The sequence below is a fragment of the Lates calcarifer genome, linkage group LG9 (assembly GCF_001640805.2).
Source record: "Lates calcarifer isolate ASB-BC8 linkage group LG9, TLL_Latcal_v3, whole genome shotgun sequence".
Taxonomy (NCBI): Eukaryota; Metazoa; Chordata; class Actinopteri; family Centropomidae; genus Lates; species Lates calcarifer.
The window spans coordinates 17714106-17740340 of record NC_066841.1 but is presented as its reverse complement, the minus strand read 5'-3'; the positions used below and the strand labels follow the sequence as shown (position 1 = coordinate 17740340).

The 26235-nt window shown below is 38.9% G+C and overlaps 3 protein-coding genes across 5 annotated transcripts in view; 1 reads left to right on the top strand and 2 right to left on the bottom strand.

Annotated features, from left to right (window-relative positions):
* Positions 1–10261, bottom strand: part of erbin (erbb2 interacting protein) — a 49179-nt gene extending 38918 nt beyond the window's left edge. Inside the window, 2 exon segments of the mRNA XM_051073019.1 lie at positions 1313–1387; positions 9598–10261. The gene's annotated coding sequence lies outside the window, so the exon portion shown is untranslated.
* Positions 10262–10921: 660 nt separating this feature from the next.
* Positions 10922–17646, bottom strand: nln (neurolysin (metallopeptidase M3 family)). Of its 2 annotated transcripts, none has more exons than XM_018694261.2 (13): positions 17503–17646; positions 16641–16891; positions 16000–16148; positions 15397–15501; positions 15207–15309; positions 14945–15105; positions 13785–13920; positions 12816–13182; positions 12482–12683; positions 12191–12377; positions 11932–12060; positions 11527–11663; positions 10922–11431 (listed from the first exon to the last, which is right to left on the bottom strand). In XM_018694261.2, the coding sequence occupies exons 2-13, from the start codon at positions 16867–16869 to the stop codon at positions 11279–11281; spliced, it is 2058 nt and encodes a 685-aa protein (XP_018549777.1). In that variant the 5' UTR covers positions 16870–16891; positions 17503–17646; the 3' UTR covers positions 10922–11278. The 2 variants fall into 2 exon arrangements, with proteins under 2 accessions (XP_018549777.1, XP_018549776.1); XM_018694260.2 differs by having other exon boundaries at positions 17407–17553.
* On the top strand, positions 17577–26028 carry sgtb (small glutamine rich tetratricopeptide repeat co-chaperone beta). Of its 2 annotated transcripts, none has more exons than XM_051073018.1 (12): positions 17577–17705; positions 20375–20487; positions 20886–20989; positions 21645–21720; positions 22389–22488; positions 22775–22879; positions 22980–23118; positions 23228–23290; positions 23789–23826; positions 23941–24024; positions 24931–25051; positions 25165–26028. In XM_051073018.1, exons 2-11 carry the CDS (start codon positions 20388–20390, stop codon positions 25040–25042), a joined length of 921 nt encoding a protein of 306 aa, XP_050928975.1. In that variant the 5' UTR covers positions 17577–17705; positions 20375–20387; the 3' UTR covers positions 25043–25051; positions 25165–26028. The 2 variants fall into 2 exon arrangements, with proteins under 2 accessions (XP_050928975.1, XP_018549780.1); XM_018694264.2 differs by having other exon boundaries at positions 25145–26028.
* Positions 26029–26235: the final 207 nt, after the last annotated feature.

Genomic DNA, 26235 nt, shown 5'->3' with positions numbered 1-26235 from the left:
TTTATGGCTTATGAGGACTGTCTAGACGTCTAGAAATCTAGTTATCTATAGTCACTGTTTTCAACACAGAGGACAACGTAGTAAAGTTAAATAATCCAGTTATCCAAACACAATGACATATTGTGCTAACCCAGGCAGCACAGGCTCAACTAAATAATGACTGAATGAAGGAAAAGTATTTTAAGCAATCTTCACTGGGTGTCTATTAACTTTGATAAATAATGAAAAATGTAATCATCATAATCACAGCTCAGTGGGAGCTTTGCGGCTTGAATGGCCAGAAATTAAGTTTTGTTTTTCTTGTGTTTTGTTTTTTTTTTTCCTCAGTCAGCATGGACAATATGACAGAACATTCAGCACCCTGATACCCTGGTACAGACGTGATAAATGAGGTTGTAGTGGTCAGTGAGGAGGCTCTAGAGGGGTCACTGAAAAGGTTCTTCATGTAGTTTTGGAAGTTTTAGTGATCAAAGACAAGGTTCTGCAGGTCAAGTCAATTTTTATTTATATTACGCCAAATCACAACAGTTTTTATCTCGAGGCACTGTCCTTTAGATGGTTAAAGGGCATGTTAGGAAATTCTAGTGGCCACTGAGGAGATTCTACAGACCTGCTCATGGATTTTCTAGGGGTCTTTTGGAGATTTTAGTTTTCTTTTAACAGTAGTCCTTCAGATCTGTAGTGGTTCTGGAAGTTGTTCTGGAGGCCAACGGTGGAATATTACATTAATAACACACATTTCTATTCCTTAAATTTGTCCCAGATCTGTACAAATATGTTAGTATTTGCTGCCTCAAGTATTAAAACTGCTGCATTGGATAAACGTCACAAATTTGACTCTGGTATCCTGCTGTGAATTGTGTTCTGGTCATGCACTATTTTAAAAGTGGGCTGAACAATTTTTCAAGGGGTGGCTATTTCCTGACCTTTTTATGATGAAATAGGATGCTGATTGCGCACAGAGCTAGTTTGGCAGGTGTATCATGTCTCTTGGCCTCTGGGAGAACAGGGTGGGGCACTCTTGTTGTTTCTTGTTAGAGTTGGACTAATGTTTGACATAAATACATCACTTCCGTGAGAACAAAAGTATATAGTTATGTTTAAGAGACAGAAACCGCACAACAGATCCAGCCTATTGTTGATGAATTTGACATGTCAACAAAACAAACAATACAAAACAGACTATCAAACGAGAAAAAACACAAATCAATGGCTACATAACCTGCACAGTAAAGCCACTGTGGCAAAAAAAATATAGAACTAAATTCAAGCAATAGGAAATTATATGAAATGAAGGTAGTACTTTACATACCTTGTCATTTAGGACTCAAGCACCTGGATGCCAGTGGATGGCAGAGGATAGATCCAACAACAGAAATTTGCTTATCTGAAAGGACAAACATAAAAGACAACATGAACAACCAAGCATAAATCAAACATTATAAACACCAACAATTCCCCAAATGCTTAAACCCCATCTGAAAAGTAGAAAGCCCTCCCGCACCTTACCTTTCAGAATAACTATGGGATGATGACATAATAAACCTAATACCAGTAGAACTTGAACTTAACAAACTTGCCAATCCTTAAAATCCATTTATGGTTGTGTTTTATGGCAGCTGTCCTTGCCCTCTTCCTTTCAGGAGTAAGAAATAGAGCTAGGAATTACATACAACACTAAGTTATCATCATCATATTATTATTATTAGTTATCATAATACTGTGACAATCATCTAACTTAATATATGCAACTGGACAGGTACAACTAGAGTGTGATATTGATGCCAGTATATTAACAATACAAGAGACTAAATATCATTCAGTTGAAATACAATTGTCGTATTGATCATTTGTCTAAATCTTTGTGCGAGGTGATGAAAAATCACCAGAATCTAAACCGAATACTGAGATTAGATTATGTTGTGCAAGGTTCTCGTTCCATTGGTGCATGTTAATTAGCAGTTGAATTTAGGTCAAATGAACCTCTTTCTCTCTCATCATGTTAAGTTATGCTTGTTAGGGGTTGGCTTTGCAGCTGTGGAAGCTAATGTTCAGTACGTTTGACAAAAAAATTGTTTTGTCAGCAGATATTTCAGTTTAGTGCAGAGAGCTGTTGAATGCAGGTGGAATTTATTAAGTTTAGGATACACTGAAATAGAAAAGACCCTTCTGCCAAGATAGTCCTGCCTCAGGACACACACAAAATACAGACAGCAACATATTATAAATGAATTTTCACCATTCCCAAATCTCAGTATGTTTTATTCTATGCTGTAAAACATTAATAACATGTTGTGGTAAATTAACAATTTGTCAAGAATCTGAATGAGATCATGATCAAGCTAATCAAGCCAGAGCAACCACAGCAACTTACATACAGCTTGTCAAATAAACAAGAACCTGAAAAAGACTCAGCCTTGAAATGTGACATGATCTTGCTTCTCAGGTCAGAGCACAACACAACAGTATTGTCTGTGCATGTCTGGAAAAGCATTAGCCTTGCCAGCTGATCTGAGACAAACTGAGCCAGCTAAAAGATAGGATCATCCCTCCACTATCCTCATCAAGCACAATAGAGCCATAGAGCAGGGAAGAGGGAGAGAGAGAATGAAGCAGAAAAACAGAGCAGGGGAAAGACAGAGGAAGAAAAAGAAATTTTGACTTATTCAAAGGGTCTCCCAATCAGCTGCTAACACACTGGGCTGCACTGACACTCATTAGTTTCTGCTCCACTTCCTCTTGGGTGCCTTTATCCTCATCACATCTATTTGGGATACTGAATCTTGCCAAACAAAAGTTCCCTCCGTCACATACTGGAATAAAGCAAGAGAAGCATCAATTTTCTAATGGGGGGTGTAAGCGTTGGGGGAGGGGAACCATTGCAGCTATGCCAGCACCCTCTTCTCCTTTGCAGACAGCCCCATTGCCAGTGCAGCTACACCATGAAACCAAAAGTAGCTGGATGAAGGAAATCACCTGTGCTTTATTTACACACACTCTCTCTATAAAGAGGAAGTACTTGGTTCTGTGCACAATAAGATTTATGTGCGTCTGCATCACAAATTATATACTGACAAAAATCAATAAATACTATTTAAAAACCGAAGCTGATAAATATACCATTTTGTGTTTTCATTCTGCATAATGCAGTGTGACAGTGCTTTTAGCTTCTTCTCTGTTAACTTTCATTTGTTATAGTGAAGATTTCAAGGAAGCATGAAATCTGTTACCTTTAATGTAAATTTAGACTAAATTTCTAACTAACAAATGACAGTATGATAACATGTTAGTAACTATACATGTATGTTTGACAGACAAATAGTCAGCAGTAGCTGTTTTCTGAAACAAATCTCCTGCTACTCTCCTCTGAACTTGCTAATTTTGATAAAGATAACATATTAAAAAGGGATACAGAGGCCTTTCAAGTTCCAAAAGGCACATTAGGCTTCCTCAGATAACTAATGCATATGTATGATCTGGGCACCCTTACAGAGACATTAAATATAAAAGCACTCAAAAGTATGATAAAAAAAAAATGTAACTGGCCTTTCTCATTAAATGGAAAGGCAAGGCTCATTTCTGCTCTTGACAAAATAATTCACACAGATGAGCCAAGTAAGTTGCTTATTTGTTTTGTTTGCTATGGTAATAATGACATTATTTTTGATTACTGGGCTAATTGTGCATTAGTAATACCGGTTTCTCTGTTTCTTGTCCTGGCCAGTCTGTTCCTTTGCTCTGCTAACAGACTGCAGAACACTGTAAACAAAAATCAAATTTGGCTTGTTCTAAGACTGCTGTCAAACATGACACAGTGAGCAAACACAAAGACTACTATACTCAGTGCAGTTCAAGGTTCAAGGTGTGTTGTTTAATGACATCAGCACAGGAGACAGGAGAGGAGATGTGTGCAAATTAAGGTGGGAACAGACATGATTTATGAGTCTTGTAGCGCAAAAGGTAAACAGATGTGAACGCAGAGCCATACGCAAACTACAACCGGTCACATGACATTACAGGCGGGCTATAGTGTATTGGGGTCAGTGAACAAGGCACTGACCAGACTGTGCTTGTTCAACCTGTTCAAAATCTCAATACGCTGCAACAACTGAAAGCTAAACATGGAGGTTCTTTGAGGTCCCAAACCCACCACTTTGCCTGTGTACACAAACCAGATTTTATTTCATTTTAATAACACCAGCAGCCTTGGTTCAGGGGGAGCTTCTCACAGTGTGATCCATTTATAAATAATTTCAACCAAAATACAATGTGGATGCAACTGTTAAAGCAAAATTTGAAGGTAGTCCGCAGAGCATGTGTCGTCATACATGCATTTGATTCAATGCATAATTACTGTGAAATAGGTGTAAGCGGATTTACATTTCTTTTATGTGCCAGTGTGGTCCCTGACTATGTGAAATATCAGCAACCAACCACAATTTCCTTGAGTCACAACAAGAACAATATGGTTCCCTAAACATGTAAAGAGTATAACCAAGATTTATCACATCTACTGGGCCATTTGAGTCTGAGAGCCAAGAGGAGACAATTCTGCCGTGGTCATAGGAATTGTGATGTATGTGGTAATTTGCATCATGAGCAGGGAAAAATATCTGATCACAAGTAGTCACTTGAGAGATATGCATGAGGTGCATTCTGAAACCAGACTTGAGCTGCAATCCATCTTAAGTGAACGTACACACAACCTGTATTAATATGAATGCAGGGCAGTAGGCCTAAACCGGATCTGAGACTGTCCAGAGGGATGCTGTGTCTCCTCATCACCCCAGACAACCAGTAAATCAATCCTGGGCAACCTATCCCATGACACTGGTTTATTGCCTGATTTTGTTATCCCTGGCTTTTCCAATTCAGCTATCGAAACAAGGACAAACAGTCCACCACATGCAGCATACAGATCCAGATTAAATAATTTAGAAATTGAGGAATTAGGGAGTTACATTGGCAAAAAGAATTATGAGAGCTGAGAAAAGAATTTATTACACAAGGAATAGAAAAACAACAAATCTGGTGCCAAGAAGGGAGGACTGGTAAAGTAAAATTGCAAAATGGTGAATGCATTTTTTAAAAAAAGGCCCTCTGGTAGTATGTTTTTATGCAGTGAATATGGATGAACCAGGCTGCACTGAGCTCATAACTTTTGCATTTTATTTGCAGCAGAACATATAATTCAGTGATATCATATAAATGAGCTAGCCAACATTATACATACATATAAACTACATGAAGACGTATCAACATTTGGCTGAGGTACTGTTTGATTCTGTGCCCAACCAAGTGCTCAGACCCTCTTATCATATGTAGACAGTGCATTGCCCTGCCTACTGCACATAAAGTCAGTTAGGCTATACAGTATAAAGGCAGCTTATCTATGGTGAGGTGAAATGTTGTATTTCCCTACAAGTAATGCATCTAATTTTTCACCATGTATAGCATACTCATGTGTAGTATCTTATTTCTACAGTAGATACCAAACTGATGAAGGATTTGGCTTTATGAACATATGTACTGATAGACTGAAGGCAGAGACAGATGTTCTTCTAACTGGGTCATAGAAGCAGAGAAATCATTAGGGAGAAACCAAATGCACAGATGTATGTTAAAACTGATAGACCAGCACGTCAAATGTTATGCAATTTTACACCACCACCATTTTCCACAAATACTGAGTCAGAAGACTCAGACTCACAAAACATGTTATGGAAACTCCATCTACTGTATGAATGGCCTTGGTTGTATTTGACAGACTATTCATTCAATATTGATATGCATTCCCTGCTATCTATTTGTTAAGCTAGCTTTAATAGCCAATAAAAATCACCTTGTTGTGTGTTTTTTTAAATCAATTACACACTATAAGCAGTAATTTCCTGTCTTAATGAGTAACATCAGGGAAAAAAGCACTTGATATATCCTTAAGACCAGTCATTACAAATGTGTATCTTAAAGAGCAGTCAGATTTGGCACAAAGAAGTGTGTCAGTGCTTTTTATACACTCTGACTAAGGCAGTGGGACTGACACATTGCCATAAATTATGAATATCAGCTCGGGACATCCCTGGTCTTAATATTGCCTGCTGCGGCTCAAGTTAGCTGTGCTGCTTCAGTTACCGTGGCAATCTACTCGTATGAAGCCTATGCCACTATTGTGACACTGAAAACTAAAATTTAACATTAACTGACTAATCACAAGCAATCTGCAGAAGGCACGTGCACATTCATAAAATCTTTGTGCGTGTTTGGTAAAAGAAAAAACACCTTCACTGCTATCCTTCTCCAAATTCTTTTGCTAATCTACACACAACATGGACATGACAATGGTTTGGCTCAGGTGGCTGACTAATCCCATGACCTTGCTTTGTCACATGACCAAGCTTGCAACATCAAAATTGTAGTCACTACGTGCAATCAAATCATCCATTGTTTTGCAGTCTGCGACAAGCTTTCACCTGATTTAAGGAGTAGGACAAGCACTTCTTGGCAGCCAAACACTTTGTCACTGCCCTGTGCAGAGATTTAGACGGCTCACCGTAAAGCCAAGGAGAGGCTCAAAGGCTCATTGAAAAATACTATATAGACAAACTTCTGCCCAAACCAGTCAGAGCACATGCACAAATTTCACTAATAGCTTGAATAAAGATGTCACACCAGTTCAAACACTAAAACTGCGTGCAGAAGTTGGCTGAAAATGTCAACGCCATGTTTACCCTCTCTCTGTTGTAGCCAAACTGGAATAGATGTGACACACACCAGAGATGGAGGGGGTGGGGTCTGTCTTTCACTTGGTGACTTCTGCAGCAAAAATGTGTGACTACATGAATGTGAAATGCCTCTTACATTTATCACACAAGGCACCGCACACTCAGTCTTATCTTTAGCTGAGGTGAGAAAATCTGTAAATGACAATAACACTGTATATTCTGGGGATTTGAACCTTAAATAATGTAAATGAATTACTTCGATGAACCTCCAACTAACATCACCTGATACATGTTAAACTTGAACTTCCTTAAAAAGACATCTGAGGCTAATATTACTATGGCCCAACTGAACTAAGTTGTCACACTGTTTCTAGTAGAGCGCATGTCCCCATTCTCTACAATGACGCAGTGTTTCCCACATGGTGAGGATGTATTTATGGTGGTGTGGTGTTTATAGAAAACAAAATGCATTAATGCATTTCATTATAAGCTGATGAATAGATCTTTAAATTTCACTGGCAATGGGAAAGCTTACACTTACTGATGGTACACTCCATTATGCTTGTTTTAAAAACACCTCCAAAGGTTGGGGACTGCAACTTACAATTATTTTCAGTATTTACTGATCCACTGATTATTTTCTTGATTCACTGATAAATCATATGATCTATAAAATATCAGAAAATGGTGAAAATGCCTCAATCACCAGCTGCATCACCAGGAATTACATCAACTTCTAGAACTTAAGACACCATTTCATTTGGCTTTTAAATGTACTGCCACCAAGGAAAATCACAATGAGTTCAGAGAGGCTGCACAAAACAGCTTGGGGCTGTTTTAAAAAAAGGCTCTAACCTGGGTGACCTAGGCCTACCCCTTCAAGAGTTTTATTTGTGCAACCAAAAGTATGATACAGAGATATGGAGAAAAAAATCACAATGGCAATATTATGGACTTTAGATTAATCATTACGCACCCAGAGTAACATTTTTGGTGCATAATGAAGATAAGGAAACATGGCTTTGGCAAAGGCTACTGTCAAATCTTTGCTTTCGTTCTGTCTCCAAGTGGCAAAACAAACTGCTTTATCTGTAACAGCTCTACTGTGTGAGAAAAGAACAGTACAGTAGAGGGCCTTTGTTAGACTGAACCTTATCTTCAATTCTAGATAAGGTCTGTTGCAAATGATCATATGTGGAACTTGACAAATTAAATGTTCACCAACACAGGATTTCAACACCTCAGTGGAAACATACCATTGTAGTACTGCATGGTTCTGTGATTTATGCAGCATATATCTATTGAACATATATAACAATGTTTGCGTTTATTTAGATGAATGATCAGAAATTGCAATGTGAAAAGGTGGGAACAAGAACAACACAACAGTATATGCATAATGATTTGAGGAAATCGCTTTAACGTCTGGACATACTGAAATGGTAGATTATGCATTCCTCCAGTCATTATTATCATACATACCTGGCTAATCATCAACAAACAGCTGGCTACCAGCTCTTAGATTATGGGCCTACAACAATGACAAGTGGCAGCTGATAGGGCCAGGTCTTTGTTTACTTTATTATTATTACTGCAAGGATGGCCTTTGAAGGCTAATCAGATACTGTGTTTGTTTTACAACATGACAATGCCAGGGTTTGCGTTTTAAGGCAGCAGAGGCCTTCTGTGTTTCAACAAGCAGGCTGGAGGACATTCACCTGTCTAATGTAGGAGTACCTGCAGTGTTTGTGTCTTCTCTCCTAAGTAACACAAAGCAGAGCATCCTGTCAGTCCCCAAAGTTAGTTGATATTAAGTTTAGATTGTATTAGAATGTCAGATAATCCACAGAGATGCATAAATGTGTCTAAATCAGTTTACAATCTGCACGAGTTTAGTTTATAAATTACAGAGCTTTTCAGTTGAGATGGACAAGAGCAGAACTGCAAGCATAATGTCATGCTGTCATTGGTGTGTTCAAACCACAAAGCATTCACGGATGTAATTCAGGTAGCTCTCAGAAAAACTACCAGAGATTTGCGGCAGTTTTCACCTGAACACACACACTGTTTGCTTCATAGTTTCTGAGATTTCTGTTACCTGCTTCTCTTGACAGCATTTCTCAAAGACTTCCAAACACACATACACACCAAAAAAACAAAAACAAAAAAACAAGTCGAAGGGCATGGATGGACCTGCTAAAATTCCTGAAATCAAACCTAGAGATCAGCCTCGCATCTTAACAGGATTAAATTACACTGGAGCTAAGTGGGGATAGTAATCTGATTAGTGAAGTGGTGAGAAAATGAAAACGCCGATAATGTTGAGAGTACACCAACACTAATCCCTCGTCCGTCCGTCGAGGCGCTGAAGGTGCTCCGCAACAAAAGATGTGACTGCTGCTGCTGTTGCTGTTGCACTGCAGCTGTTATGTTAAATGGTATTGGAAGTAGCGGTAGAATATATGCAGGTTATTGAGTTATACCTTTAGATATACTAGACTATCATATATTGGATGCACTTGTGATTTCAAACAAACAAGAGCCAATCGAGCAACACTGAAAATATGTAGCCATGTACAGCTGTTGATCTGAAACCTACCGAAAATATACAGACATCTGCTTTAATGTCTTGTTACCGTCGAAAACCCACTATTGTATTAGAACAGGAATACAGTCACAACCATTACTAAACGGGCAGCGCTCATGTGAGGCTGTAATATCAGACTTTCACTGTTTAAACTGACTGAATTAATGTAAGAGTCAAGACAGCATAAGACTGGGACTTCAATGCTACGCTGCGGCTAGCACTAATGTTAGCATGTTGTATGGGGCCCCACAGACAGAAACTGTAACTTACACAAACAAAGAGACTTACCCGAGTTAATGTCGAGTCAGTGTCTCATATGACGGTGTCCGGGTTATGGGAAAGATGCTACAATCAAAAAAATATTTTGGGGAGTGGACATTAGCTAGTCTCACAGATTTTCCTGACGGCAGTTCAATAGGGTTTTGCTAGTGTTAGCAGCTAGCTAATGTTGCCTACTTAAAGAGCAACTCGAAGCTGGGCCAGCACACAGTCTCCTCAGCGAGCCGTCCTCAAGTTGTTTAACGTTGTCGTCCCCGGTTGTTTTCAGACTTGAAAGTATTTACCTTCCAGATTTTACTCAGACAAACCAACTGAAGGCGAAGACAAGAGCAAAATGGTCCTTACTTGGCGAGACTTAGTGACACTGAGCATTAAAAAATCCAAAATGTCCACGACATTCAGCAAGGAAATACAAAAGGCAAAAATGCGTACGACCTCCGACAGAGCGAAACCTTTTCCTCTAAAGTGTGCCGCACCCAGATGTTTTCACTCATAATTTCCTTTCGTTCAATCATTTGCAATAAATGCAGCTTTGGTTGAGTCGAGATAAGCTACATTGAGGCTGTTGAAGTAAATGAAGCGGAGGGTTTCTTCTCTGCGACCTCTGTGCCTACATGTAGGAGTAGGCTGTCCACCAGAAGTCGCCTTTCCAGCTATACCGAGCCCCCGTGATGATGCTTTCACTATCTCACTCAGACACTGTTACTGATGCCCCGTATCTTTCTCAATCCACTGGCTTGGCAACATTTTTTCCTTTCCGATTGGATCTAGGATTGGTATTCACACGGATTATAGACGATGAGTATGTGGACCAGAAAAACATAAGACATTTTACTAAGCCCAACTATATGTATCCATAAAGATGTTGGCTCAGTTTACATCAGTTTGGCCTGTAATGACAGTAAAAGTACAGGAAAGATTATTTTATATTATTCAAAGAAAGAAAATAGTTATACTAAGGATTAGATTCATTTTTCTTAAGCATGTTTAACTCAGACACAGGCCTTTCCTATCCTGAGGCGCCCCCTGGTGTACAAATTAACTTTTACACTTGCAGGAGAATTTTAAATATGGAGGCACTCAAAATATGCAAACCTTCTTCCTCAGAAATATGGCAAAACACATTTTCTTTATCATTTTTAGAAGAGAGATCAGGAGGTATCTCCAAGGTATTTCATTACACAAGCCTAATGCCTTTTAAGATGGGGGAATGGGATTTTTCCCAGATATACTGAAGGGTATTGTAGGCATTCATGGTAAGCTTTTGTCAGCCAGCTTCCTGGAAAACACTTTAAATCATTTTGTATTGTATGTAAGGCCAAGTAGCAACATATTGGTCATTATCAGTGAATTTATTGATCATTTTTGGTTGATAAATTAATAATGGATTGATTGATGAATACAATGAACACAATGACAGAAAAAGCTGTCACAACGTCCCAGGGTCTGAGGTCACATCTTTAAATGTCTTGTCCTACCAACAATTCAAAACCTAAAAATACTCTATTACAGTTATAGCAGCAAATCCTCACACTGGTCAAGTTGCAACCAGAGACATCAAGTACAAAACTCTTAACACTGTTTTAATATACTTAATGCAAAGCTACTTTTTTTACTGACATGGACCTGTATCTAGACAATCAGAAATATACCCTGTTTTGATGAAAAGATTCTTAAAGGCTATATCAAATTAAGATATTTGTGTTTCCTGTGACTTCATCAGTCCCTTGCATTGAAAGAAGGCATCCTGGCGCGGTGCACGTCCAAGGAAGTTTTCCAGCATGTCCATTCCATCCACAGAGCCACCAGCTTCCAAAATCTCTCTTCTGTACTCTTCTCCGACCTGTGATAAGGCACAGATGTACAGATGAAGATATTCTCCTTAAAAATTAGATGAATAATTACAATCAAATGCATAAAGGTAATCTACAGACCAACCTTTCGATTCATAATGCCTTCCTTTTTAAAGCGACTGAAGAAAATGTCCATGGAGTAGACTTCACTCCACAGATAGCTGTAGTACTGACCATCATATCCTCCAGCCAAGTGACTGAAGCTGGCAGTCATATTGGTGCCTAGAGAGAACATATTTTTCTCATCATATCAGAATGATCTATGTCAAAGTCTAAAGTTCCAGATGCATTGCTTACAGGAAATGAAACACAAACTTCACCTGCCCACACTGGACTATTTATTGTATTCTAAATCTAACAATCTACTGTAGATGTTTATCCCTTCTCATGGTAGGCGAATACACATTTTTTCATGCATGTATTTCCCTAAATATATGCTAAAATAGCCAACATTTGCTTTGCCATGCTACTGATGCTAATGTTAACTGACCTGGTGTAGCAGGAACACCCAGGATGTCCTGGCAGTGCTTTGCAAACACCTCAGCTGTATCTGCACAAAGGCTGGTGTGTAGTGACTGGTCCACTTTACTGAGGACCACCTGACGCAGGTTCATCAGACCTGAAGAGGATAAACATTGTCACTGTGAGTATGCTGGCATGCTGACAAGTCAACACATTAACAGAGGCTTAATTTGAGCAAAGATGTTGAGTGTCTGATGGGTTGTTTTGTAATAATTCAAGTGTCTGACCAGTGTTGGCTACTCTGGAGGCGATCAGTTTGTCAAGCAGATTGTCTGGGATTGGACTGCCATCTTTGTAGTGGCGAGACATTCTTCTCAGAGGCTCCTTCTCCCAAACCCAGTTCTCAAGCATCTGTGAGGGCACCTCCACAAAGTCTGTCTCCACCTGAGTTCCACTGAATTCTGCAAACATGGTCTGATACACAAACAAGGAAAAGTTCAGGCTCTCTTGTTCTACTTAAAATACAATACATAGTATTTGGTTGCTGTATGATGGAACTGCTGATAGCAGTGACCTACCTTAGAGCAAAGCTCATGCATTACATGTCCAAACTCATGGAAATAAGTCTCCACTTCATGGTGCTGGAGGAGAGAGGGCCAGCCTTCTCTAGGTTTGGTAAAGTTGGCCACCATAGCTGCCACTGGAAGCCTGCGTTTTCCATCAGGCCCTTTGCAGCCAGGCTGGAGCCCAAAGCAGGCTGCATGGCCATACTTTCCTTCCCTGGTGGAAGATAAGGTTGCAATGTCACATTTTCTATGATGTTGCATCAACTAATCTTACCATATATATTTTTTATGCATGTAAGTATATGAGGATGACTTCTTGTCTCTACAAAAGTGACATGTTCTCTACCTTGGATGCAAGTCTAGATAGAACTGGCCAATCTCCTCTCCTGTTTCAGTGTCGTGAGCTGAATAGAGCTTGACATTTTCATGCCACACATGAGCATGTTCCACCTCCGTGAACGTGAGACCCAGCAGCTCCTGGTAAATACCAAACAGTCCTCCTGTCACCACATCAAGTGGGAAATACTCAATCAGTTTGTCCTTGTTCACAGCAAACTTGCACTGCTCCACTTGATTCATGTAGTAGGGCAAGTCCCAGGCATTGATCTGTCCATCAAACTGGTAGCCCTTCATCAAGCACTCCCTCTTTTTTAGCGCAAGAATATATTTCCTCTCCTTGATTCCGATGGGCTTCAGCGTTTCATAGAATTTATCTGTAAAGTGGGAAAAAAGCACATATGGTTAAATTTGAACAATATGTTTTTTTCATAATCTCATTATGTCATTTCTGTCTTTTTTTTTTGTAGATGTGTTATCTCAAAGCACAGAGTCTTGTTCCTGTCTCACATTCAACAGATTAGAATGGGATACTTTTAGGTCTAGGATTTTTTTTCTAGGTCAATCACATAAATCATGACTCCCACTATTTTTTATTCTTGATTCTAAATTCTACACATCTTTTTAAATTGTCAATTACACCTCTTCTATATAGAACTTAAACTATTGACCCTTACAGACCACACACATTTTACTCCTTCCACTTTGTTATATATGACCATGTATGCCACCTGCTTCCCGAGCCATAAATTATGGCACACTACATACAAAAACATATAACATACACTACATTACAAGCAACAGAGATGGGTGTTATATTTCTCTCTTCTAGTCGAGTCTGTATCTACTCCCCCATCCATCTGTCCAGTAAAGTGGATTTTACTGCAAAGTTGTTATCAGATGGCGTGAGACTTCATCTTAAGTTACGCAGAATGTTTGTGTATGAACGCACGTGTCTGAGGTGTCAGAGCTGTCATACCTAGAAAGTCAGACACATTGCTCGCATTCTTGGCCATGTTCATTTCCAGAACATAGTTTGCATGGCTGCTGTAACCAAGTAAGTCTGCGACCTTTGCCCTCAGCTGTATCAACTGTTCAAGAATCGCTGTGTTTACCTGGATAAAAGAAAGGCCGGAGAATAAGACATGCAGATCAGCCAGTGTATACAGTGAGTACATTTCCAAAATACCTAATTAGGCTCATGAAAATTAAAATCTTTCAGATTTCAGTCCTGGTTGATTTGATGACAACTGTGGTTACTGACGGTATCAGCAAGTGAGATTTCATTTCAATGTGGTCTGGAATTCTAGGGGGCAGAAAACACATCTTCAGCAGCTAATTTATCAGAAATACAGTAGAGCAGAGAACCTGGTCTGTTTACAGCGCAGCCAAAAATCTCCTCTTCTTCCTGAACCTGCAATATTTAAGATCTACTGCCAAAATGTTTGCATATACATTTCCCTTAACGGTTGCTGTTATTTGCCCGTGAAGAATCTCAGTCATCCAGGTCATCCAGGTTATTCAAGAAGGGCTGAATCAAAGCCAAGTGAACTTGGTCGTAGATACTAGAGTAGAAGCCTCTTGAGGTGAAATGTCCTCAGGTATCTACAAACAAGTCCAGTTGCCAGTTTCCTGTAATTGCTTCACAATAAACACCTCCTTGTGTTCTGCCAGTTGAACACTTTTAATGTGAACTAGCAGCAGTAGGAAAAATTCTGTTTGCATTTACAATAATTTAATACTGGTGTGATACATCCATAGGAGAGTAAACTTGATCAGGAGACTGTTATCATTGACATAAAATTATAAACAGTATCACTGGACACATAGGTGCATTTTTGTCTCTGAATTCGTCCTATGTAGGTTGTTAATTTGAACCCTACACAAGAATGTCAGACTACCACACAGAGAGGTCATTACTGAATGCTAAACTATTCTAATGGCTACTGCTGGAAAAAAACAAACAAACAAACACAAATCAACAGCCATAAATTTTTCGAACACGGGGTTTGATTTTTTGAAAATCTTGTAAGTAACAACATTATTTCTCCACATAGGGCTGCAGGTGTGTACGCATCAACTGTATTGCAAAACAGACAGGACTTGTGTAGAACAGATTTAGTATCAGACTCTAGTTACCTCTTTACACCTGCTGTGAAAAGCTGTTTCCATCTTCCTCCTGGTCTCAGGGTTGTGACACCTCTTCATCAGGGGGTAGTAATGAGGATATTCAAGTGTCACTTTATACCGCCCATTTTCTGTCTTGTCCAGTCCTTTGAGATAACTGTCAGACAGCCCACCTTAACAGAAGAGGACAACACCATATAGTAAGATGAAAATAGTCAGAGAATGATGATTCATGATACCAGACAGTACATCAGGTTATGTTTTATAAACTTACCCAATTCATGCCCAGAAAAAACAAGAAATGTATTGTCCTCATTCAGATTCTTGTTAAACTCTATGGACAGTTCACTAATAAGTTTGGAAGTCCTTTTTATTTCCTTGAGAGAGAGACAAAGCACATCAAGAAAATCAAGTCAGGAAAATTACATGTGATGACTGAATAAACAGCTCACATCTTCCATTACCTCTTGTATATCTTTAGACAGATGCAATCCTCTCCGCTTGCCTAATGTCACAAGTCTGTCTAAGAATCTTTTTTCTTCAGGTGAAAGGTTGTCTTGGAGCTTTTTCTGTCAAAACATAATCACATAACACAGATACATTTTTTCACGCAGGCAGAATTAAGAGCGAAATCTATTGACCTATTTATGTCAACCAGTCAGTCCTGTGTGGAATAAGATACGGCATTGGCTAACACTGATTAAATCAGATTACATTTCTTTCCCAGGCTAAAAAAGAACCAGTGATGGGGTCAAGTGAGGATATAGTATCCTCATTGATATGAAACTTCACTCCTTGCTCGTCTATCATTAGTTGCCCTCTAGCTGACAAAAAATGTGAAAATAATCTATCATCACCATAGCTAATGCGATAAATGCGTCAAATCTTCACACATTAGAGTTAATTATCTTCAAATCCATATCTTTATGGTTAAGATTACTTCAACACCTGATTTATTTCCTCTCTGGACTAGTGACCTGATTTGACGAAAGGAGAGTTTTTAATATCAAATTTCCCCTCCCTCATGCTGTGAGAGACGTGTATATTCAAGTGGACGTCTGACGTACCTGCAAGACAGTAATCCGCTTGAACACATCTTCTCTCATACTTATCTCCACATCAAACTCAGACAGTTTTTTGTCTGCCTCTGTGCTGGCTGACCGAACCTCCTTCGAAGGACAAACATACTGGGGGAAATCAAGAACATGGCGTGATGCTAAGGGAACAGAAGAAACACAGAGGACACAGTGACTGTTAACTGTGATTTGTACAATGTAGCAATTTTTTTAAATAATAAATAGCCTGATACATTTTTTTTAAGTAAGGCTCGTATTTTACTTTTTTAATTTACTTTTCATGTCAACAAATCTGATGAAAAGACCAAAAACAAGAATGTGCATTAGTTAATAGCTTCCAGTTTCCCTATCCTCTCTGTGGCACTCCTACTGAAGACAAAAAAACTTTAAAAACACATCACCAACACATAATTTTATTTCTAAAAAAGGCTCAATAATTTTTAGTTCTTTAGCAAACTTCAATTAAAACAGGTAAATGTGCATTTGTGTAGGACTATTTCCAGCTGTGGATGAATACATATTTGTTGCTTTGAAGAGTATTTACGACACCAAAAAGATACAGTATGAAGGATTAAATCAAAATAATGACGACAATAAGAAAATACTACCAGACTTATCCAGTAAAAACTTACATGCATATTCCAGTTTGGCATTAGCCAAGGCTTTCAATGTGTTTTCAACTGAGATGTTTTCTATGTTTAGAGATCCAATGTCATCATAGACTTTCTTTATTCTGTTAATCAAGCTGTCTGTCATGGTCCTGATCTCATCTGGAGACAAGTCCCATCTCAGTGTGTTCCTCTTATTTCCTGCCTGAGAGCAGTCTCTGGCTGCTATCGCTGGCCCATTGTGGATGGTCATTCTCAAGACAGGTTTAGACACCCTGTAAAAAAATAAAAAAAGAAAGAAAGAATAAGACATTACAGTTTAATTTCAGAGTCAAAAAGGCTATTAAAACTGAGCGACTGAACATGACAGGTGGTACTAATGTTAGGCAATAAATTTTCCAAGGTCACACTTGAGACCGTGGTCTGTATTTTTTTCCCATGCTAAGCGGTGACCTTTTTCCCCCAGGTCCACTCAGTGTAGAGTTTCATGGCATGGCAGCGGAAGCCTTTCAAAACAGGGTCGTAAAAGTGTGGGATAATTTGTAAAGCAGCTATGACAAATGGCAGCCAAAACCTACACACAGCTCGTTATTTTCAAGCGCTCAGGAGCAGGAGAAGCCAGCTATAATTCCACTATCCGTTTTTATTATTAACACGTGTACGTGGAAATAAAACACACAGCAATTATGAATTAACGGTAGTTGAATGAAACATTAATCTGTAGCATAACTGTAAAAAAAAACAAAAAAACACCGCAGTTGTTTAGCAATGTACTTAAACTAAATAATACCTGCAGAGCGTTCGGCTGACTGCAAGCCTTAACGCACACATGCCTGCGGTTTCATGCGTTTTTCCGTGCAATAACCACACTTTCTTCTCCTCTTACTGTACTGTAGCTAGTCCCGCAGGCAGCAGCAGCAGCAGCAGCAGTCTCTCTCTCTCTCTCTCTCTCCCTTACATGTGGAAAACGCTTCTTACTTCCGCTGCCCAACGCGCAGGCGCCGAGGAGGAGGAGGAGGAGGAGGATGCGATCAATCCGACACAAGTCCTCATGACGCGGTAGCAGCAGACAGCTGGATAAGAGCACAGGTAGGTGGGCGGGGGGGGGAGGCACTGTATAGCATCCTTTGACACAATGTTATTTCTAAATAGGTTATTACAGGGTTTGCAGGCCGACCTTTGTTTATCTCCTCGCCTTGTTTTACTGCCTCGTTGATAGGAGGCTGTGATTGTTTTCAACCAGCATCACACAAGCTGCACAGGCGAGCCTTGTTGTGCGGACGATTAGTAAAGACAGGTTTACAGAAATGACACCCAGCTAATTCAACCAGTGTCGTTGGTTGGATTAGCTTGAATGCACTGCATTTCATAATACATACGTGTAGCCTGTATGAATAAAAACGCCTCTCGACTCCCATTATGGTATTACATCACAGCTTCTGCATCACTGCATATACGTGTGTCAACACACGCTGAGGGAGGAGTAGCTCTGCTAGCCAGACCCAGATGAACATAACAACGCATGGCGTCAGCACGTGATGGAAATATGAGGCAATGTTTGTGTCTGTAAAACATTTTCCCCACAGAGTTAAATGACAGTGACTTGCTGGCCTTTTTTTTTTTTTTTTTTTTAACGCGTGCAGTGTGGAAATGCCTCGGTCAGGCATCAAAAAGGAGAAAAAACAAACTGCTAATGTAGCCTGTCTTTTAGAGGAGCACTGAGCTCTGTTTCTATAATGAGCAAGAATTATTTTTTGCTTTCATTCTCCTGTGAGTTGTCTTGGAAACAAGAGGAAAATGCACCACCAGCATCATTTCTAATAGTCATCGTTGTATGAGATATAATAGATAATAACATGGCTGGATTAACCTGTCAGGGTCCCCCGGGCTAAAATTGCTGTTAGGCCTGAACGGTATTAATGTGATTAACACTACTTTATTTGGGAGTATGCAGCATGTGAGCACAGGGCCCCTCTTCGTGAAGGAACCACAAAATAAGCTAGAACTGAATTATTTGCCTTAATCGATATCATACCTTAGTAGTTCAGATTCCTTAACAGTTATAACAACTAAATTACCAACAATCAGTTAACACACAGAGAAATCTGGGACGTTTGGGGCCTGTGGGCAGTTGCCTACTTTTCAGTTGATAGTCCAGCCCTGGACAATAACTACATAATAGCCTAAGACTTTGTACTATGCACTAATGCGACTTCAATTTATATAAATGCCACTGTAAATCTGTCCATGGATGGTAACACTTTGAAATAAGGATACAAAACACATATTTAACTAATGCAGAACTAATACATGATTCATGATGACTTATGCAAAGGCCCTGAAAACATATTTTCTCAGCTATCAGCTTCTGGCTATGAGTGATGGAGTCAAAGTTAGAACAATTACAACATCCACTTCATCAATAATATTTTAAGATGTTTTTTTAAAAACCTGCTTATTTAGCCATAAATATTTAATGTTACAGAGAAATACTCTGAAGCCATGTTTTCAGAGACTTCTGAAACCTCATGGATTCCTGTTCCTCATCAGTAAGTAATGATCAAGTCATTGTGAGTTTACACGATTAGTTAACACTTATCTATTCTCACTTAGTGATTGTTAATTCATAGATACTTCATACTTTAATTTACATTTAAGTTATTAGCAGGAGACCAGTTGCATAGGAAAGGGTGTTTCTGGGCCAGTGATCAGTCTCCAGAACAGTACTATATTTTAATCAGATGCAGACATCTACATGTTACTGCATGTACATGACCCAACACTGTTTGTTTATGTCAAATTTACAAGCTACGGAATAGAGTTAAGAATAAATTTAGGGGTCTAAAATATGGAGTTTGATGAAATTGTGAGTAGCGCAGGATCGTGGGAGTTGTTCTCTTCACCACTATTGCCTTCAGAATTATTTGCAGAGGTTTCCTCCTCTCCAAAACAAATGTACAAGGTGAATAAATACAGTAAAAAACTGAAAGAAAGCAGTTTCATGTTAAAAAACATGTCCTGGGGGAACTGCAAAAACAGCTACTACAAATGTTTGCTGAGCGTGATTCTCTAACCACTCATCATCCAGACATTCAGGAGGTTTTTACCAAGAGCAAAATTAGCCACAGAGGTATCATCTCCAAAACAAACAGACCAGTGATTAAGTAAGGTAGAATCACTAAATAAAGCAGTTTCACCTGATGCTTTTTCGGTGGAGCCGAGCTGCTGCTAATGTTTGCTCAGCTTGTTTCTCTGACAGTTTCTCCAGACGTCTGATGACTAAAATCCTTCATCCCCTTAAAATATATAGTTAAAAATGGCCAAGATCAAGAAAGCGTATCGTGAAAATGAGGCTTAAAACTGGATAAAAAGTCAGTTTTGATGCTTCTGGCAACCACAACCCTGACGCATGCACAAAGAGGGTATGACGCCAGTGAAAGAGAATTAAATGAAACTGACCATTACCTTGATTAGAATTACAGATTTCTCTAGTTTTGAAAATTGCTGGAAACAGTTGGGATAATGTAAGTACACAACTCAAAAAAATATATAGCATAGGTCTAATTTTTTCAGACATTTTAGTGCAGAAAAGTTACACCTTTAAATCATCAGGAGTCATGTACTAGTTATGCATTACTGAAGCATGTGTTTAGTACCCTCATAAAAATGTGTCAGCCAATTAATAAATAATACAGTCACGGATGTGTGGGTGCCTCTCTGCCTCTCTTTCACTCAAAACAACTTCTTGTGCCCAACAGTTTCTCTGTAAAAATGGCAGTGGAGAAACGCTTGGCATTCTCTATTGTGCAGTTCCTACGAGATCAAACACATTGCGGCGCTTTGAATTCCGATGAGCAGGAGAGCCTCGAAGGTAGGTCGACTCACTGTGCACTTATACTTTGGAAAGCACCTTCACAAATGTAGGACACTGCTCCTGTCCTGTCAATTAGAGTGAACTTGATATATGTTCTTAGTGCCCTGTCCCTATGTCTAGAGAAAAAACAGTAGGAGTAGGAGGAGGAGTAGGTTTTATCATCTGGAAGTGGATAGAAATGATGTGCAGTATGTATGGTGGTGTGTTTCATCCAATATGAAAGATGGACAGGACAGTTTAAATATCTCACTCTGAATGTGCAGCCAAATTCTGACTCACCATCATAATACCATTAACTCTAAGACCACTTATGTAGCTAATACTGTAAAAAAATCACAAATGCAATTAATCTAATCAAAAGGATCTTGTCATATTTTATTGATCCTCCACCACAGTTGCAATACAGTGTCTGGAGACCACCTTTAAGATCAGCTCCAGTGACTGCCATCTTGCTGTGCCACAGCCTCTGACAGAGATATTCCTCAATTCCCTGCTCAAGGTGAGTACTGCACAGCACATGGGACCAACGCTTTAACATAGGAACAAAGTAAAGTACTTTTTCAATGTTTATCTGTATAGGGACAAATATATAGCATAAATCCATGCCATATACCACAGTATTTGTGGCCCTAAGCTAGTTTGCTATGTCCACAGCGCAAGACAAAAACAAAGCACAAATCACAAACAGTTAACATGATGATACAATAAACAGAGTGAAACAACAAGCACCAGATCACTCATGTTTACATGTCATGATCAGTTTGAACTCTGTGGGTAAAGAGTTCCACATGTTGATTCCCCAAACAGAAAAGGCTGTTTGTACACTCTTAGGATAAACATTTTATTATTATATATGGTGCATATTTTACCCTAGTAACTGTTAGCTTTTACATCATCTGGATGTGTAATAAGACTAAAACATTAAAAATAACTGTTTGTTGCATTGTTTACAGTCAACTGTTCATCTTTCTCATGGCAGACATTTTGATTTGGTGATTTGGTGACAGGTGAAAATGGAATAGAGTCATTGTTTGTTTGTTACAGCATGCTTTTCCTGCTAACAAGTCAAAATGTCCACCGTGAAAAAGATCTCTTTTATTCACAATTTCACTTAAAGTAAACATCGATGATTCCTCTGTTTTGCATTTTACTAGAATGACAATCTAACCATCCCAGAGACCTCCCCATCTCCAGAAGACATCGAGCGAGCAGAGCAACTTAAGAATGAAGGTAATATTAAAACTCTTAACAGACATGCTTTCATAGCAGAAATCTTGGGATGTCATAGTAGAAAAAACACTGGTGTTTTTAACATTTAAGTATACAGTATAATGGTCTTTTGATGACTGCTGGGTATGTGAACTTGTGTATGGGGAACAGAGAAGGGACAGTTACACAAGAGCTGATTCATGCAGGACTAAATGTGCCTCAGATTTGTTTTAGTTAACTATATTTGTAAGATGATACACTCACAAGTAAAGTGGCTTAAATTTCACAGCTACTGGTGGATATTTTTCAGGCCAATGCCAAAACATTTGGTGGTTCTAGCTTTTCCAGTGTGCAGATTTGCTGCTTTTACCTGTCTTACATTATAGTAAATATAATAAATATCTTCTGGCTTTTAGCTTTTCTGATGTTTCATAGACCAAACAGATAATCACTTTAATTAATAAAATAATAATCAGATTATCAATGGACATAATTGTTAGTTGCAACCCTAAGGTATATTATCATTCATATAAATAGCTGTCCATCTGCCTAAAGCTGAGTTGTTGTTAGTGTTACAGCATCCATTTTTGGAACCTCATCCTGATATATGGTATCTTTGGCCTGGTGTTGTCACCACAGTTATTGTATCTGTGTGTACTCAGTGAATAATCCAGTATTTTATTCTTTAGGGAACAATCACATGAAGGAGGAGAACTACAGATGTGCAGTGGAGTGCTACACAAAGGCTATTGATCTGGACATAAGGAACGCTGTGTACTACTGCAATAGGTATTTACAACAACATGGTTTCACACTGTCATTGCTTTACACCTAACTTTGTACCACTACTGTGGTTCACAGATTTTTATACAACAGCAGATGGTGGACAAGCAGAGATGAGTAGGAACAGATGTTGTAAAGTGGCTGATGATGTCATATTGACATGATGTAATGTTTTAATGGGACTAGACAGTGCCAGTGAAGTGAATCCCTTCCTTGTGCACTATGTATCTGAACATAATTAAACAAGCCAGAGATAAAGGTAAGCATGGGATCTGAATTTAACACTCTGCAGGGCTGCAGCTCACAGTAAACTGGGAAATTATACAGAGGCAACTGGTGACTGTGAGAGAGCTATTGGGATTGACCCTACCTACAGTAAAGCGTATGGGCGAATGGGGTGAGTTTAGTGTTAATTAACAATTAAAACAAGTTTTTCTATGTACTCTGATGCAGAATGTTTGGATGTATGTCAAAAATAATCTCTTCTGTGGCCCCAGGTTGGCTTTGACAGCCATGAACAAGTATCCAGAGGCAATTTCCTACTTTAAGAAAGCTTTGGTTTTAGACCCTGAGAATGATACCTACAAATCCAACCTTAAGATTGCAGAGCAAAAGCAAAAAGAGGCAACCAGTCCAGTAAGTAAAAACAAGCTGCATCAGCCCTTATTTTGTTATGTAACATAAAGACTGCGTTAGCTAGCCATGATTGTTTTGACATTTTTCTGTGTATGAATGTGTGCCACAGATAGCAGCTGGACTAGGATTTGACATGGCTAGTTTAATCAACAACCCTGCCTTCATTAGCATGGTAAGAGCATTGTTCCTAATATGAGCACTGTGCGTAAAACCCCATGGCTGTATAATAGGGACAGTAGATCCTATCAGCTGTTCAAAAAACATACCATTTGTCCTGGAGACAGGTGTCTTATGCTTATTTTGTCTCTGGCAAAGTTAGACTAGATTTGTTGCCTAATTAGTCTCCTGAGTGGCAGTTAGCCCGTTAATCACCCAGAGTTATTGTATAGTGGAAAGGACCTTGTGTGGGCCTGGAGATTCCTGACTTGCTAAACGATGACACATGGGACCGTCTGCCTGGCCAAGAATACTTCCACAAGTATGCTAGAGTTTTATAGCTGCAACAGTGACAAGATACATCTAAATCAGATGGCTGTTTATGTCCATTGCAGGGCCCAGAGCACCAAATCATTGATTGTTTTTCCTCACAGAATTGCCAATGCAGTCATAAATAAAGTGTCCTTTTAATAGGAAGAGACACAATAGATTTCAGTTTCATTTCTTTTTACAGGCTGCAAGTGTGATGCAGAACCAACAAGTACAACAGCTGTAAGTGTCAACATGAATTGATTGTGTTTAGGATAGCTTTAAAGTTGAGTGTGAAGTGCTGTTTCAAAGCATAATGTGCTCTGACTCATTGTCATTGTGTCACTGTGTGGTCAGTATGTCAGGAATGATGTCTAATGCTGTTGGGGGTCCTGCAGCAGGAGTGGGCGGACTGTCAGACATTTCCAGCTTGATTGAAGCGTAAGTACACTCAATTCAAAATTAAAAGCATTGTTTGATTACATCATTACTAATTTGAGAGAGTTATGAGTAATTACATGTCAATGTACCTATTATGTATAGGGAAAAATGTTAAAGGAGTAGCTCAAAAATTTTGGAACTTTAAAGGTATCTGTAAAGATGCTACTTGTAGGCTTTGCTATTGCTACATAGCCAACATTAGTAGTAATAGCTGACTAATTAGACTGAGGACAGACTGGGCAACAGCCAGGTGGTTAGCATGCTAACTTCAGCAGAGGAAAACAAGTGATAGAAATAGAAGTACTACTTCCACTTTAGACTGATAAGAACACAGCTGTTAATGCTAATGCTGGCTATGTAGCGGTAGCAAAAACTCACATATAGCAACTTTAAAGTGAATGCTAAAACCTCATGTTGTGGTTTTACATTGGGTAAAGTGAAGGAATGTTTCTTGGCCAGCAACAGTAAAACAAGTTGTCATTTTTACATTTCATTTTTTCCTCATGTCTACCATACAGACATAGGAGTGGCCTCAATTTAGTCATAGAATTCTTGGCAAAACAGTAAATTATATTTCCCAAAATGTCAGTCTATTCCTTTAACCATAGTATTATCCATTGGAACTGTAACACTAACACAATGTCAGAAAAAGCACTTTAACTAATGCTTAGTATGACAAGTTTTTTATTGTTTCTATCAAATATCAACCTGTATCTGTACTGTTAATGTCTACAATGTGGGGAGATAAGATCAGAGATGTCTCACCACATTCTCTCACAGGGGGAATCTCAGTCATTCTAACTGTATATTAAAAACAAAACTGTCTCTCATCATGCTTTGTGTGAACTATTGTTCTGGTGAAAAGCAATACAGCAGGTAAACAAAGTTATCTCATCTCTCTGTCAGGGGGCAACAGTTTGCTCAACAGATCCAGCAGCAGAACCCAGAGCTGATTGAACAGTTAAGAAACCACATCCGGAGCCGCTCCTTTAGCGGTAGTGCAGAGGAGCACTCATGATCTATTTAGGTATTTTTATGTTTACACCTAAACTCTAGCTAACCATATATGAAATCTGTATATATTTGTATCATTAACAAGAATACTTTTTTTTTTTAACAGCCTCATATTTTTTTTCCAAGGAAGGGCAACCATATGGCGCGATTACAATCTCTACACCCATTTCTTAACCCCCCCGGCATAGCTGGAATGAAGAGACAAGGATGGGGTTGAAGGCACTTTACCGTGACTAAAGACTCTGGAATTGAGAGTAGAGAGAAGAGGGCCTGGAGACTGGACCATGAAATGAAGCATCCCACACATTTAGGGCAAAACACACTGTAAACACCTAACCATAAAAAAAGAGCCAAGAACTCGTTCAGCCTATTGATGAAACATGAGTAAATTCTTTCCTCAGAGCTTTTACTGCAGAGATCGTGTTTTATATGTGCTGAAAATAAATTACCGCCCTCTTCATGTTATGAGTGGATCCTTCTGTCTAGTCATGATAAATAGAGGGTAAGGGAGGAATGTACTTTTACAGCATTGCAGGGAACATTTCAGCTTTTTCTCATACAGTACACATAGGACATCAGGTTTACCTTGTTTATACTGCATCTTGTTTAATATTATTTTTGTAGACAGAACATGCTCTGACTTGTTTATTGGGTATTGAAGACCATTTAGTCCTTGATCACATAGGACTCACATCACTGCTTTTCAATGGGTACCACTTAACTTTTGAATAAGACAACTGTGTAACTGTATAGCAGTGTTTGCAGCCTGCATTACGTTATTATTGCACTTTAGCAAAAATTAACTGTCCCCCCTTTAAGCCGATTTAATTGTTCATTAACTAGTAACAACATATTCAAATTGTTCATTTTGCATGCTCTTAAATCTGGTATTTGAGATCAGATGCTTTATGGAAACAAATAGGTATGCTAGGGCAGCACAATGTTTTGTCTAAAACATGTGAATAAATGTCTTGAAATTGATCAACTACACACACTGGTGCTTGTATTTTACACTGTGTTAAATAATGTTGGAAAATACTGGGCCTTCCTCTGATCTACTTTACCACCCAGAGATTCAAGCAGTTTGCCGATCTCACACTTTGCCCACACTGTTTGTGTTTTTATTATTAGGAGCATAAACTGCCCAGAGGACACACAAAATTCACCTCACCAATACACCTCATTAGTTAAGAAAAT